This window comes from Phodopus roborovskii, unplaced genomic scaffold (genome assembly GCF_943737965.1).
Source record: "Phodopus roborovskii unplaced genomic scaffold, PHOROB, whole genome shotgun sequence".
NCBI lineage: Eukaryota > Metazoa > Chordata > Mammalia > Rodentia > Cricetidae > Phodopus > Phodopus roborovskii.
Window position 1 is genome coordinate 3,763,984 of NW_026125543.1, and position 16,244 is coordinate 3,780,227.

The window sequence follows — 16,244 nt, forward strand, 5'->3', positions numbered from 1 at the left end:
TCAGGTGTATGAGCCTTTTGTTATTGTTTAAAAATGATGTATTTTAAGAGAAATATAAGACTAGGAAAAGACATTTTATTTATTTATTTATTTATTTATTTATTTTTTGAAACTTGAGAGTCTAGTTTTTTTTTCTTTTTGAAGCAAAATTTGCATCTTAATGTTCTCATTATGTCTTGGGAAAGTGAAGAATGGAGCATTTATTGAAGAGAGCAATGAAATATCAAATAAAATAGAAAAATAACTTGTTATAAAAATAACCTTTCTTCACTGCCTTTTAATGTATTTTCTTCCAAAAGTGAAAAAGGAATTTAGTAAATCTGTTAGGTTACACACATACCATTCGAGCCTTAAAAGCATAATCATGCATATTTAATAAGTTATCATTCTCAGAATATGTTCTGTTGACTCAGCCTTTTCCTGGGAGTTAGGTGAGCTTTGCAGGTTTCTAGGGTGTGAGCTCTGCAGCACCTCAGGATAGCTAACCCTTGACAAGTCAGGTGTCACACTTTGCGTGAGAGCATCTCTCACACTCAATATCTCCCCATTTCTTTTTCTCCAGACTCTCAGTACTTATCTTTGATTGGTCTTGAACTCTATATAGACAAGAATGGCCTTGCATTTGGAGATCCACCTGCTGTTGCCTCCTAAGTGCTGAGATTAAAGGCATTCACTACCATGCCTGGACTGCACTAGGAAAAGACATTTTAATTTTTTAATTTTCCTTTAAAAAATTTGTACCTTGTTTGTTTGTTTTCATTTGTTTGTTTTGAGACAGGGTTTTCTCTATGTAATACTGGCTGTCCTGAAATTTGCTCTGTAAACCAGGCTATCCTCGAACTCAGAGATCCTCCTGTCTTTGCCTCTGGAGTGCTGGCATTAAAGCTACCACCACTACCCTTAAAATAACAAACAAACAAACAGAAAACAAACAAAAACACAGATTATTTACTATAGTAATAAAAGCACATGGAACTGATACAAAAATATACATAGATGAACAGAAGAGAGGACCCAGGTATAAGACTACAAAATTACAGATATCTGATTTTTTATTTGAGAAAGATGCCACAAATACACATTGGAGAAAGGACAGCATTTTCAACAGATGGGCTGAGAAAACTGGGTACCCACATACAGAAGAAGGAAACTTGAATTTTATCTTTCACCCTGCATAAAAATCAATTCCAAATATAGTGAAGCCTTGAGTGAATTCTGAACTACTAGAGGATAAAGTTCAGAGTAAACTAGATATAGGAATAGGTGATGAGTGTCTATAACAGACTCCAGTTAGGAAATAAGGCCAACAGAAGAAACTGTCAATCAAGTGAAAAGGCAGTCTAAGGAATGGAAAAAAATCTTTGTCAGAGATCTAATAGAGGATTGTTGTATATAGAATATATAAAGAACTTAAAAGGCTAAAAATAAAAATCAGAAACAACCTGATTCAAACAATAGTCTAGGGAACAGAGTCATCAAGAAACACAAATGGTTAATAAGTACTTTAAGTCAGAATGGCTATTATCAAGAGCAAATGATGTCAAATGCTGGCAGTGTTGGGGGAAAGGAAAACTTATGTACTATTGGTGGGAGTGTAAAACTGGTGCAGTCACTATGAAGACCAGTGTAAGTGTCTGAAAAACCTAAAAACAGAATTGTAATGTATGACCCAGCTGGACACCTACCCAAAGGATCCCATATCCTCCAGCAGAAGTACTTGTAGGTTCTTGCCTATTTTTAGTTCTGTTCATAACATTGAAGAATAGAACCAGCTTAAATGTCAGTGACTGAAGAATGAATGGATAACGAAAATGTAATATACACATGGAATTTTCTTCAGCAGTAAAGAATAAAATTTTTAAACTTTCAGAAAAAAAAAAATGGATGTATCTGAAAACTGTTATCCACGTGCAGAAAAACAAACACTGTGGGTTCTCCCTTATATGGTGATAATTAGCTAGGAATTTTAAAACAGCATGCTTAATTTTAAGTCTTGGTAAAGGCCAGAAAGAAAGGAAAGGAAGGAAGGAAGGAAGGAAGGAAGGAAGGAAGGAAGGAAGGAAGGAAGGAAGGAAGAGGGGTGTGTGGGTGTTAAAGAGGATCAAACACAATGGGCATGAAAGTTAAGTGGCGTTACTAGGGCTAAGAAGGTCTGAGCAGGGAGAGGGCATGGGAGAACAGGGAAGAGGAGGGTGGCACAGGGAATGATAGCCCAAACTAAGGATATATAGAAAACCCATATGGGTACTAGTTTTATGAGGTCATTTTAAAAAAAGAAAAAAGTTTGGTCATAGGCATCCTCTATGGATGGATGCTGTTCCTCCAAAAGCCATAAATTATTAAATAAAAATATCAGGGCCAGATATGGGATACCTCTCCTAAGAGTTTGACTTGGGGCAGGGGAAGGAGCTCAAACATTTCAAGGTCATTGATATTGATCCTGCTTGCTCACCTGAACCTGATTAAGACCACTGCTGGAGATAGCACACACTCTGGGCATAAGACAGAGAGAATCAGGCTGGAACTGAGTTGGAAGATTCTCCCCTACTGCAAGAATGTGCTATGTAGGCTGCCTGGGAGAAAAGTCATTAATAGTATTATTCAGCTATGAATCCTGAGTGCTGTCATAATGAGCTACTGGGCAAGATGTGCCAACTTATTAAGTAGTCCCATGACTTATGGGGATACCAACTGCTGGTTTGAGGCCTACTGTACAAGAGGGAAATTGTGCCTGGTTCTGTAAACCTGGTCAAGAGCCCATGGCTGGGGAGGGCACAGGCCCTACTATTTTACTATATGGGCATGTTGTCTAATTGGCTTTTAAATACTCATGTTTATAGCTGTACATTAGTGCTGCTCCCAGCCTTCACCAGAGAAGCTTAGAGCAGAGGAGAGAAGTTAACGTAGAAACTCATTAAATGCCGAAACGCTAAGAATAAGTGATAGTGGTGTGTGTGCTCAGTCCTAAATGGAACAGCCAATGCCATCTCCTTCAAGGGTCAGGGAACATCATGAAAGAGAGGGTGGAAAGACTGTTAAAAGCCAGAGAATGGGGGAGAGTCGAAGCAAAAAGATGACTTCTGGATAGACTTATGAACTCAATGCAGCTCTGGTTTATCTGCACAGGACTGGCCCAGCAACATTTTACTGTGGTCGGGGGAGGGGACCTATTGAAGCTCTATCCCTCCCTGAGGGTCTACTGGCAATCAACAGTGTTGGAGAGGTGTAATTTTCTCCAGTGGTGTAAACAGTAATAAGTAGCCTCCCACTTATGCTTAATCAAGAAACTAAACTTGAAGAGGGAGGGATATGGAGGTAGGGAGGATCTTATTAAGGTTTCCAGTGGAGGAGGGGAACGGGTCTCCAGAACAACTAAAGTCCATTATATAAATGTATGAAACTGTCAAAAAAAACCTTAAAGACTACAGAATGCTAGCTGGGCATGGCACATATCTTTAATCCCAGCACTAGGAGGGACAGGCAGGCTGCCAGACAGGACTTCATATAAGATTCTTAAAATAAGTTTGACTGTGAAAAATTAGATTTAGTTTCAAATTTTGAGATCTCTAGTAAAAAATATTTGTACTCAGTATATAAATTTATGTACAAAATATCCTGGCAGTCTGAAAGTTTATTCATAGATTAATTCACAGAAAAAAAAATTTAAGCCATCATTCCAAAACGAATAAACGGGACAAAAAAACTTAGATGGAGGCTATTTGGTTTCAAGACTGAAGTACTTAGAGGTCTTGATCCAGTTAAGTGTGTATATCTCAGACAAATGTGTATCTATGACAGGATGTGTTGACTTTTAGATGGAGATGAACCATCCAGAACTCCTCGGGCACACCAGTTGTTTGTTGGTAGCTTGACAGACATTACTAACAGTGATGTTAAGGCTGAGCCACTATGATTTTCTAGTAATCCCTTTGAACTACTACTGGACAGTAATTATACCAGAGCTTTGGTCTCCTTGTGGATGACTGTACCCATAATGCAATTCCTCTGCCTTTTGCTAACTGACAGCACTAAGTGTCACTGCTAACTTAGCAGACATAGTTTGAGGAATAGCTTAAATATTCAATCCCTTAGAATTTTAAATTAGGTTTTATAGCAGTTCTTCTATTGACATTTTTTACTAGAAATACTTTAAATATTATGAAAAATGCTACCCAAATTAGATTAAATTCCTATACTTATGTGATTTTTTTCAAAATATATTTCCTCATTCAATAAACTATTTTGTAATAAAATTGTATACTCTGACCTTAGAAATTTCAGAATATGTAAAAACACAAACTAAAGTCATAAGCTTATTACAGACAGAGCAATGGCAACACCATACTTTCTTGTAAAATATAAAGTTGTTCTGGATATGAAAATACAATGTTATTTCTGTTTGAGAAAGTAAAAGGTTCAGTTCAACATCTATTAGATGCTAATGATATTCTCCTACTCCTTTAAGATAAAGGAGAGGCCTGGGAAATTCTTTATCGTGGTAGTTAGGTAGAAGTTAAAATGTGGCATTAGTTTCTGGATCTAAGTTTTCTTTTTTCCATGTGCATGTTGTTTTGCCTGCATCTGTCAGGGCACCATGTACATATAGTGCCTGGGGAGGTCAGGAGAGGGTGTTGGATCCCTTGGTACTGGAGTAAAGGCAGATGTAAGCCTCCCTGTGGTTGCTGGGACATGAATCCAGGTTCTCTGGAAGTGTTCCTAACTGTTGAGCCATCTCTCTAGACCCAGGCCTTAACTTTAACCTAAGATAAGGAAGATTGCATAACACTGAGCTCCCTTTCTACTAATGAACTCACAGCAAATAGCTGTTAAAATAGTAAAAATATCACACCTCCAGTGGGGTATGTCAAAAGAGAAAAGTTTAAAGTCATATGTCTTTAGCTATGTATTAGATTGTGACTACCTTTAGTCATTAAAGCACGGTTCAGAGCAACAACCTGGTACCTTTACATATAAATTAGGAGTTCTGAGTTATCTTTTAAAAACACTGGCGAGGGTTGGCATTTGTTTTCAATATTTACTTAAAATCTACAATTTCATGGTTATAGCTATTAAGCATTTTCAATTTAGCATGAAATAAAATAATATCCATTTTCTATTAAAGGGTCTACTTTAAAATTCTAATATTAAACATAAAACACTAGTAATCAGTTCAATCACCTAGAAACTGGACTCTGTGCCTTCCAAGTTCAAGTGTAAACTATACAAACATGCTACGTACCATGCCTATCTATAGCATTCACCAGCAGCAGCATCTTGTATCATTCTTCCATAACAGTTCTGTCCAAGGACATTTCTACTCAATCTTATTGCTGAAGCTCTATAGAGTTTTCCAAGTTTGGTTATTGTTAAGTGTGATGGATATTTTGTTAGACAAGTCTGTATAAGCTAAATTTCCTTATACTAAATTCTCAGTAAGTAACAAAATGGGCATACACATAAACCTCCACACTCCACCCCATATACATTTCCCAAGTATATTTTCTATTCAAATAGAGAACAGGGGCCAATGACTTAATCTTTTACTATTTTAGTGTAGCAACCGCCATCTACCACACATTCAGCATACACCGTGACTTACTGGTACATTAAGGGTTTCACCATTTGGTTTACTACAACTAATATGTGAATTATTACTCAAAAACCTCAAATCATCACTTTACCACTAAATTTTCATTTGCTCACCCTTTATTCTTGACAAAGACTGATAGTAAATTTTAACTTTTGTAATTTTTAGGGTATTTTTATGCCTTCTATCTTACATCTTATATGTAAATGAAATTCATAATACCTAACAACTTGTCAAAGGAAAATTCATCATGTCCAGTATTCCTTAAGTATGGGACAGACGAACTCCTACTCTTTCTAAGGGTAGTATGCAGGTCAGTTGATAAAAACCACACTGACTTATTTCAAAACACTGATTATCTGGACTATGCCCCATGTCTAGGGCAGAACCCTGGAGCCCATGCACACAGTTACTAGTTCCCCACTTTCACTCAGGGTAACTTGAGCACCTACTGCTGAGTAAATGGTTTGTCTCAATAGCCTTGAACTTTAATATATAATTAAGAAACTCTAGCATTAAAATACTTAGCTGTGGTCACCATGTTACCCTGAAAACCAGAAAATGTGAAAGTTTAAGTGCTGCCTGAGGAATGGCTTCTGCTCTTTTATGAGACTCACAGGCTGACAGCAGAGCTGCCAATCTAAAGTCACTGACAGTTCAGTTCAGAAGAACCCTCAACAATGGGTACCACAGAAACTCTTGTTGTTGCTGGGGTCTATAAGTGCTTATGAGATTGAGAGCATATCAAGAGACCAACCTAACACATTTACTTCCTAGCAGGTTGCTTTCTTCATGTAAGTTTGAGGATGATCATGTAACGAATGACCAAAAGCCATGTTTAGTACACCAGAGCTTAATGGAAAAAAAGCTTACATGCTTACAGTTGAGTCTGACCCATTCCTTACGTTCCCTTGTGTCAGCTATTGCTAGGTGTGATGACACACACCACCACTATGAAGGCTTAGGCAGGAGTATTTTGAGTTTAAGCCTCCCCCCCCCATCCCACCCTCAAATCAACACTAACAGTAAAGCCAGCAACTTAGAATTTATAATAACAACAGGAGTCTATAAAGTATTTGGTTGGAATAAATTTATTTCATCTGTCTGTAAACAAGGTGTTTAATAGTTATGGCATTTTTTTAAATGCATATTAAATCAGATGAGTTAGACTGTATCCCAGATGTAACAAAGTGCAGGGAAAGAAATGGACAAATCAGCAACAAGATTTGTTTTTAAATCTGTACATTATCCACAATGCCCAAACAATAGAAGCAAATACTAGAATGTCCCTAAAGTAGTGCCATTCGAAAGAAAATCCATCTCACAATAGCAACAGTTCATTTTAACAATAGTATGGCACAGAATACATATGAAAAAAATACATCACAAGACAGCCAAGTCCACAATAATGCAACTTCATATAAAAACCTAAGCTGCAAATAAAAATTGGTCCTATGAAAAATAAACTGGACACACTCCAGATGGTTATGTTGGGATACCTAATATCCATAATGGCAGCCTTTTACAATTTTACTCAAGAATAGAGCTGGTGTGCAAAGAAAAGACAAGAAGTCTGAGCTACTGCAATGACAGAATGTCCCTGGGAATTTGATCGGTATGGTTACTGTAGTAAGGTCATGGGAGGAAGTGCGTTTGCTCTTGACAGTTGCACTCTTCATATCCTATAGACACTACAAGTAGTCTGTCTCAAGTGCAATCATAGTATTAAAAGCAAATCACTGCAGCTCTCAATAGCTCACCAATAAAGGAGGTATTAATTAGGTTAAATAAACCAGGCACTACACAAAAGAGAATGGAAGCAAACCAAATACCTCATGTTCAAAGGGAGGGGATGAGAAAAGAGAGAAGTAAAGATGCATGCACTTTTTCCTCCCAACCATGCGCTACAAAAGGAAGACTAAATGAGCCAAGTAAATGCTCAAAGTGCTGAAAAGACACTGATCAAATTAGAGATTGTACAACCGGCACCTTGCTTAATATTAACTTATTTTAGTAATCAGTATCCCATTAATTGCTAAGACAAAGTGATGCCCAACTTGGCATGCTCCCTTCCCCAATTTCAAGATATCATGCAAATCATTATTGTGCTGCAATTATGATGCCAGATAAAGGTTGGTTACACACAGTGGTTAACATACAAATAAGCCTTTGGGAACTGTGACATTAGAAAATAGATAAGGAAAACTAGCTACCATCTACAGTCCGGTAGCACTGTGACAGTAATTGGGGTGGTGATGAAGACAGTTGGTAGGTAGATGGGAGAGGCTGCTTACACCTCAGACCTCCTCAGGTATAAAGCAAGTTCATACGCTTTCTTGTTAAGTGTGCCTCCGTGGACACCTTCCTTTCCCATGACTATAACCAATGCTGGAGTACACAAGGAAACAAAACAAAAGTGAACATAATTATTTAAGGGGAAGGGGCAGAAAGAAAGACACCTTTCCCCACCAACAGAGGGATACAAAGGAGACACAGGTTCATATCCCATCACCCTGCATTGCTAATAAAATTTCCAGAATTAAGACTTAAGCTTACAGCTAGGAAAATTTAAGAGCAATTTTCCCCTAATACTTAACAGTCTGCCTAGCAGCTAGAACCCAGAGTCTCTCAAGTATTTTGCCATTGAGTATGCCTTCTTATTCAATCCGCCTCCATGGACCCCTTCTTTTCCCATTACAAAGACCAAGACTGAAAGAAAAAGGAGAAAAGTGTTTCAAAAGAAGTGTTAATCAAGAAAATCACATAAGTTTAAGCAGACAGAGCCCCAATTAATAAGTTAACATTAAGTTAGTTTTCTGTGAACTGTCAAGCACTGAAATCCATGAAGTCCCCAGAATGGAGCTTTCAGGCTAGTAATATACTAAAATCAGAGCACACTATTGGATGCACCTGGGAAAGCAACAAGAGAAGTTCCACAAAGGGATCTTTATGAGAGCTAGGAGAAAAGTGATGGTTTTCCTTGCATTCTAGGGAAAATTAGTCTGTGTGATATATCTCCTAAAATATACTTGACAAACTTTGATATTTTTTCATTTACAAATTCTCTCCAAATCTAACATTCTTGATAAATGTGTTTAATAAATGTCTTAGTCATATGACTATAAATATGAACAAATACCTCTATTCCAGAGGAAAATGAAAACCAAATTTTAAATGAATTCCACTGCTAGTCAGAAAATGCTACGTTAATAGTATTTGTCTTATACAGATGCTTGTCTTTGCTAGTCATTTTCCATTATAAAAATCATAAAAACTGTTTACTGTACTTTAAAGGTCTATCTCGAATATATGTACAGGTGTCAAATGTTATACAAACTTGCCACTAGATGTCAGCAGTGTTCTATGATATAAAATTTCATTTGGCTTCATAAGTGTTGATGCTTTCTTTTTAAAAATGTGTATGGGTGCTTTTTTTGATACGCATGCAAATCTCTATACTGTGTGAGTCTGGTGTCCTTGGAGGCCAGAAGAGAGCATCAGAGCCCCTGGGCCCTGGGACAGTAGTTACAGACAGCTGGGAGCTGCTGTGTGGGTGCAGGGAATAGAACCCCAGTCTTATAGAAGATAAATCATTGCTATTAATCACTGAGCCATATCACTAGCCCTTCAGCTGATGCATTAAAAAAAAAGTATATTATATAACTGGAAGCAGCTAAAACTTAAGATTTGTCTGTTTTAAAGTCATCTTGTTTTACAGAAACCCATAAGCAAATCATACCTGAATCAGAGGCCCACAGGGAGTTGGATAAAACCACAGCATTAAATTATAACTCACTGTAGGCTCATCTGCCTATAGAGATTTTCTATGTGCCAACTTTGCCAAATGAGGCAGTTATACAAGTTAATACATTTAAATGCATTCATGTGTCAGTGAGAAGTCAGAAAAAAACTTCAATTTAAACTGCCAGGTTGAAACCAGAATTTTTATATCAAGTCTGGAGATAAGCACCATAGTTTGTAGGCCAAATATGTAAACTACATGCAGTTTTCTACTTTTCAAACTGAAATCTTTATAAGTAGCCCAGTAAATAGAGAGTGTACTCCAAAACCCTCATTTAGCTATTTCTCTCTTCTTCAGAAATGTTCCTGGCAGATAAATGAACCAATGTGACTTTTTTTTTTTTATATGAGAGGCTCTGAATTGATTTCAAATCTAAGCAAACTCGAAAGATCTATAAGACTCATTAGAGACAAAATAATCAGCCATCATATATATGGCTGGATTATGACATGTTGGGTTGTTTAAGAGGCAACTTTTCATTTTAGTTTACTAAAGCTGAAGATGGAAAGTTGACATTAATAATTTAGAGTACGTCAGGGTGATAGAAGTGAGGCTGTGTGTGTATAAAAACTGTAGACAGACTGACAGCAGTACCTCCATTCAGTGCTCAGCAGTTCACAAAACCATCTTCACAGACATTACAAACTCATTTTTAATGTAAACCATTAAAGGACATCAAGTTGTAACATGGCATGCAACTTTTAGGCACATACACACATACACACAAATAAAAAATAGCTTGCTTACCTCTACCAGCTCTGCCAACAGCAACATTGTATGTTGGCTCCCCACCTTGACTCTTTGTCCGGATATCCATTGTGCAGTCACCATCAACGTATAGACTATCTCTGATCACTGAACACTTCTTTGCACCAAGAGTCAAACCGTTGGTAAAGAAACCTTCCCGGTCTTTTCCTACAATCATATCTATTTCTATTGGCTGGCCACCCAAAATAAAGAAAAAAAAATGCAATTAATTCCTTTCAGAATTTAATACAACAAACAGACCTGATGTAAAATCAAGATAACATTTCCTGTTATTGTCTATTCCTACATTATTACACACTTTAAACATTAATTAGTCTTTTGCAATTTAACAGTAAGGTAAGTCTGTTAACTAAATGCTAGTGAAATATCAACCATACAAAGAGTCTCCCTAAATAGTTGGAAGTTGACACTAAGTACAAACTGAAAACGAGTTATTTATAAACTATATCACGTCAGGTGGTGCTTGAAGGTGTTTATGTAATTGTAAAGGTTCAGCTATAAGCTTCTCCAACAGCTTGCCTATCATATTCATCCACATTAATAATGTTGCAACAAATTTAAAGTTGGCAAAAGTCCCTCCAGATAAACCTGCTCACTTCTCTCCTTGGAGCAGCTTGAAATATCCCTGGTGTAGTGAATATCAATCATCAGACTGCCGGACATTTCTAAATTCGTATTTCCCTCCTATTTTCTAGCCACTACTCTTTTCTCTCCAACTTGCCTTGCCCTTTCATTCAGTAATCAGCTTTCCTTCTGGACAAATGTAGAGTGGATTCTGTCTCCAGCACTGCCATAGGTGATAGTAAAATTATAGAGAAAATGGAGGGGCATTGGTAAAGAAAGTGAGGTAGCCACCAGAACCGGAAAAGAGAAAACGTGCATTCTAACATTCCATGAATAAGAAGGAAGGCGTCGCCCCCATCAGAACTGCAAAGTCATAGCAGGCCCCAGCCATTTCCAAGCATACTCCCGCAATCTTAGCCAGACAGCGGGAACTCACACACAAAGACAAGACTGCAGAAAAAAAAAGTTCATCACCAAATGTCAATTTGCTATGGGAATCGTAGTCTCCCACACTAGGACAGGAGATCCTAAAGCACTCCTATCAAGGACTGAGTCTACACTATTGTGTTAAACCATGTAAAGTAGTAAAATGCTGAGTACCTGTGATATGAGACATGAATTTTGCAGTATGATGGGGAGAGTGGGAATGTAGGGCTATGAAATTAAGGGTCTTGTACTTGATACTGGTGTCAACATTTTAAAGAACCTTACATAGTAATGGGCATAACAATAAGCGGTACTGGAGGCTAATTGACGAATATTTCCCAAATGTATGGCAACCAAGTCAAAAGCCAACAAGACATGAATATGAGGCAAGGTGAAGCATAAATCGGTATTAGTTCTACTACCGTCACTAAAGGGGGAGTGACTTGAAGAAATGTCACCCATCCCGCGACTTCCAGATAATCTCTTTTTTATTTTAATCACCCTAAAACCATCCTCTTTTTGGAGCTATGTTGCGTAACTGGGGATAACGGTATATCGATGAATCTCTATAGGTGGAGAAGAGAAATCAATGGCAGTTCGCCATCTTGGAGGGAAAAAAAAAAAAAAACTATAGAGCCACAGATGAAGTAGATTCACGATTCCACCTACGTGGTCCGCGTACCCTTTTTGCCAGCCCAGGAGGCCTGGGTACAGGCAAGCCTACGCAAAGTCACTCCATTAATTCCCGGGACCCGGCCACCGCCGCCTCCCACAGCCCGCGCTCACCACCGAGCCTGGGCCAGTCGGCCGCCTAGGACCCCCACCCACACCCGGGGACCCCGCACTGCAGCCCACGGGGCTCCCGGAACGCCGAGGGGCCTCTCGGGGAGACGTCCCCTCCTCCACCCGGGCAGCCGAAAGCCCGGGGCGCCGCCGGGGCTGAGAGTCGGCCGCCCCGCCCCCGCGCGGCCTCGGGCAGCATCCCCAGTCTCAGCGGCCCAAGAGCCGCGGCCGCATCCATCCCCTCCCTCAGCCGGCAGCACCCCTTCCTCAAGCCCGGCCGGCCGTTTCCGTCCCCTTCCTGGCGGGCGGCGTCCCTTCCTCGGAGGCCCGCCGCACACCTGCCAGCTCTGCACCCCCGGGCCTCACCGTGATGCTCTGGAAGACGCCCCCGGCCGTGGCTGCCCAGACGTATTTGGCGTCGCAGTAGCCGACAATGGCGGCTTCCTGGCAGCAGCCATCGCACATCAGGTTATCCACGTAGCTCTGCCAACCGGCCATCTTCGAGCCCTTCGCACTGCAGCGGGGACGGCAGGAGCAGAGGCGCAGCGGCGGCGGCGGCGGCGGCGGAGGCGGGGCGGGGGCGGGGAGGAGGCGGCTCTGCGCAGGCACCGACCGCCCCTCTCCTCCGGGGAACTGCGGCGGGCGGGGACAGGACCCGCAGCGGGGCGCGCCGGGGCGGCCGCGGCCGCGGGGCTCAGGAGCCGGCGGCGGCGGCGGAGCGACGCGGGCAGCGGGGCTGGCGACGGCTGACTCTCACTGCGGCTCCCTCCGTTCTCCGCGGCCAGCGGGACGTGAGCGCGCGTGCGTGCGATCCTTCCGCAGCGCTGCCGGCCCGGCGAGGGTCCCGGGAAGGGCGGGGGAGCCGAGGCGGGGGCGCGGAGGGATACCGCCCGGGACAATCACGGCTGACACGTGCGGGTGGCGAGCGGGCTAGCCCCCGGGGCTGGCTGGGGCGCGGCGCCGGAGCCGGCGAGGCAGCTTGGGTGGATGCCGTGGTGTGCACGCGCGGCAACCATGCGTCCTTCTGCAGCGCTGGCTCTGGCTCTGGATGCGGTATTGACAGCCTTGGTGGCTGGGTTGCCCTGGTGACGGATGCGGAGGGTTTACTCTTTGTGGTTGGTGGGAGCGGCCAGTGTGGATTGCCCACGCTTGGGCAGAAATATTGGAGAAGACCTCGGCCAGCTGCTCTGCTCGCCAGAATGCTACTGAAATCAGAGCCGCAGCAAGGGAGTGCGCTCCGTGCCCTTTGTTGCCTGCCTCCTTGGGTACCAGGAGCCTGGGGTTCTGTGGAACCTTTGCCTTGAGCCCAGTGTTGCTAATCATGCCTGGGGCTGGATTGCCCAGAAATTTTAAATGAAACAGACCTGCGTGCACTTGGTAACTGGAAAAGATGCTGTGCATTGCAAACAACACTGAAAATACAGAGTAACCAAGCTAGGGAAGGGTTCTAGAGCACTGGTTCTCAACCTTCCTGATGCTGTGACCCTTTAATACAATTCCTCATGTTGTGGTGACCCCAACCATAAAATTGTTTTCCTTGTTATTTCAGAACTATAATTTTGCTACAGTTATGAATCATAATGTAAACATCTGATATGCAATCCCAAAGGGGTCATGACCCATAAGTTGAGAACCACTGTTCTAAACACTGAAAAGGTTACAGAATCTAAATCTGAGAAAGGCTTGTATTTAACAGGGTGGAATCTTTATTAGGTTTAGGTGCTGGGTCTAAACCCAGAATCAGATGTTTCCTAACAATGACAAGCTTTAGATAACACACTTCATCTGCCAATTAAGGGAAAGAAAACCCCAACACTTTGCACACTATTGTCAATTTTAAAGTTGTGGAGTATGCTGACAATTTTTATAATAAAATTGCTGAACTTTTATCTTTTTTTTTTTTCTCGACTTTTAAGGATAAAAGTATTGTCTTAGTATTCTGTTGCTGTGGAGAGACACCATGACCACAGCAACTCTTATAAGAGAAAGCATTTAATTGGGACTTGCATACATTTTCAGTTTAGTCCATTATCATGGTGCGGAGTATAGAGGCATGTAGGCTGACATGGTGCTGGAGAAGTAGCTGAGAGTTCTTCATATGGATTCAAGTGCAGTAGGAACAGAGGACCGCTGGTCCTGGCTTGGGCTTTGGAAACTTCAAATCCAAAGTGATACACTTCCTCCAACAAGGCCGCGCCTCCTAATCCTTCTCACATAGTGTCACTCTCAGATGACTAACCATTCACATATAGGAGCCTGTGGGGGTCATTCTCATTCAAACCAGCACAAGTAGGACTAGAACTGTGGAAGTCAGAGTAGGACAAGCTATAGATTAGGCAGCTGTCAGGTTGAGACTGTGCTTCCTCGTGTTGAGAAGTTAGAGAATCCTGTTCCTTATAACGAAAACCCTTCCGCTTCTACAATGTGGTCCCCACCTGATTTAGTTGCCCTTTGTTCCTTTCTATTTATCACTCTGCCTTTTTGTAGTCTCAACCATTTAAATCATTATTTCTTAACTTTTATTATCAGCTTAAAAATTAGAGATGGGAGAAGGAGACCTGGAGAAATGGCTCAGTGGTTAGGAGCACTGGATGTTCCTCTAGAGGATGCAGGTTCAATTCCTGCAGCCATAAAGCAGCTCACAACTGTCTATAACTTCAGTTCCAGGTGATCCATGGCACACTTGTGGTACACACACACACACACACACACACACACACACACACACACACACACAGAGGCAGGCAAATGCCCATTCACATAAAATAAATAAATCCTTAAAAAAACTTAAAGGTGGGATGGGGTGTGGTGTGGTGCCATGTATCTTTAATCCCAGCACAGACAGACTCAGGGGGAACTTTTAAATTTGAAGCCATGTCTACATAGTATGTTACAGGTTAGCCAGGGCTGCATAGTGAAAACTGTCAAGTTAATGGTGGGTATAGTTTGCCAATAACATTGGATATGCTCAGTTTGTGAAAATTCATGAAGTGATAATGTTTAGTGTTTGTCTTCTTTATGTGTGTTATAAACACACATAACATTTAATAATTTAATATCAAACACTTAATAAGAGAAAAGGTCATGATAACTTACATAAATATAGAAATTATGTTTTATTCATTACTCTGGTGCAGAGCAGGGGGTGATTGGCCACCAGAGGTAATGATCCCCCAGAGGGAAGAAGGCAGGTCTGTTCAACACAACTAAGCAGCAGGTGTTGCTTCAAACATGGAGACTCTAGCCCTGAGTAGCTTAAACATATTTAGCAAAAATTTTCCTTCATAAGTAACTCAATTCTGTGTAAACAATAAAGCTTAATACATAACTACATCAAAACTCTTTGTACAGTGCATGTGACATCTTCCATACAGATGGGTTATATAGATTGACAAGCTCATGACAAGACTCTGGGAGGATCTGGTGTGTTTTTAACCACAAGGATAGTGCAAAGGCCTCCAGGCTATCAACCATGTCCACTCCCAGTCATCTGGACAGAAAACAGGTCATAGATGCGTCCCTCCCTTTGAAGGGACAACCCTGTGTGTTTAAGATTCATGGTTCCCCTAGTACTCATCTGTGAGCCACTCTGGCATTTTTAAGATTTTAATTCTGGACTTTATTACTTCATTTACAGTTTTTTGATGATGGCTTTAAAAATTGTAAGGATTGGAAGGACTTAGTATTTTGGAAATGCTAATCTATAGATTCTAAAAATGTATGTTGCCAAAGATATAAACTTTATTTGCATCTCAGTTGTTTTTGTTGTTTATTTTTGCCTAAAATCAAATGTAAAAAAAAAAAAAACAGTTTCAAGCCTGTCACTTTTTCATATTTTCCAAACTGTAACAATGCATTTTAATTAGTTTTACTTTTCCAACATGATACTATTTTTCTAGAAATGCCTAGAGTAAATTTTAAATAGCTCTGAAAATTATATGCTGTTAGTTACAGTTTAAATTGAAGCTTGTATACTAAGAGCACATTTGTGGCTGTGTTTTTAGTTCTATGTGAAAGTTGTCCTCTGCTTATTTTCTTTAATGCAAACTTCCCTAGCATGTTGCCAATAGTCTTAAGATCTATTTTTAAATTATTGACATAGCTATCTCAGCCTTTTCTATTAGCTTTTATCATTCATATATATATATATACACATATATATATGTGTATATATATATATATATTGCTTAAACTTCTTTCTGTTTCATGATTTTTTGATATAGGGTCTACTGTAGCTCAGGCTGGTCTAAGACTTGATAGTTAGCCAACTTCACAATGACCCCAAACTCCTAATCCTTTCTTCCTCCTCCCAAA

The 16,244-nt window shown here is 40.5% G+C and overlaps 1 protein-coding gene across 2 annotated transcripts; it reads right to left on the minus strand.

Annotated features, from left to right (window-relative positions):
• Window positions 1-6,660: 6,660 nt before the first annotated feature.
• Pfn2 (profilin 2) lies at window positions 6,661-12,561 on the minus strand. Of its 2 annotated transcripts, none has more exons than XM_051176987.1 (3): window positions 12,297-12,561; window positions 10,137-10,329; window positions 6,661-7,975 (listed from the first exon to the last, which is right to left on the minus strand). In XM_051176987.1, the coding sequence occupies exons 1-3, from the start codon at window positions 12,426-12,428 to the stop codon at window positions 7,878-7,880; spliced, it is 423 nt and encodes a 140-aa protein (XP_051032944.1). In that variant the 5' UTR covers window positions 12,429-12,561; the 3' UTR covers window positions 6,661-7,877. The 2 variants fall into 2 exon arrangements, with proteins under 2 accessions (XP_051032944.1, XP_051032943.1); XM_051176986.1 differs by having other exon boundaries at window positions 6,661-8,296; window positions 12,297-12,524.
• Between the last annotated feature and the right edge of the window lie 3,683 nt (window positions 12,562-16,244).

Excerpts from the sequence above, each read along its gene's own strand:
- Pfn2 (XM_051176987.1), bottom strand. The coding sequence starts at position 12,428 with ATGGCCGGTTGGCAGAGCTACGTGGATAACCTGATGTGCGATGGCTGC. Across the intron at positions 10,330-12,296 it reads GCGTCTTCCAGAGCATCACG|CCAATAGAAATAGATATGAT; the intron begins GTGAGGCCCGGG and ends TTGGGTGGCCAG. Across the intron at positions 7,976-10,136 it reads TGTTGGCAGAGCTGGTAGAG|CATTGGTTATAGTCATGGGA; the intron begins GTAAGCAAGCTA and ends TGTGTACTCCAG.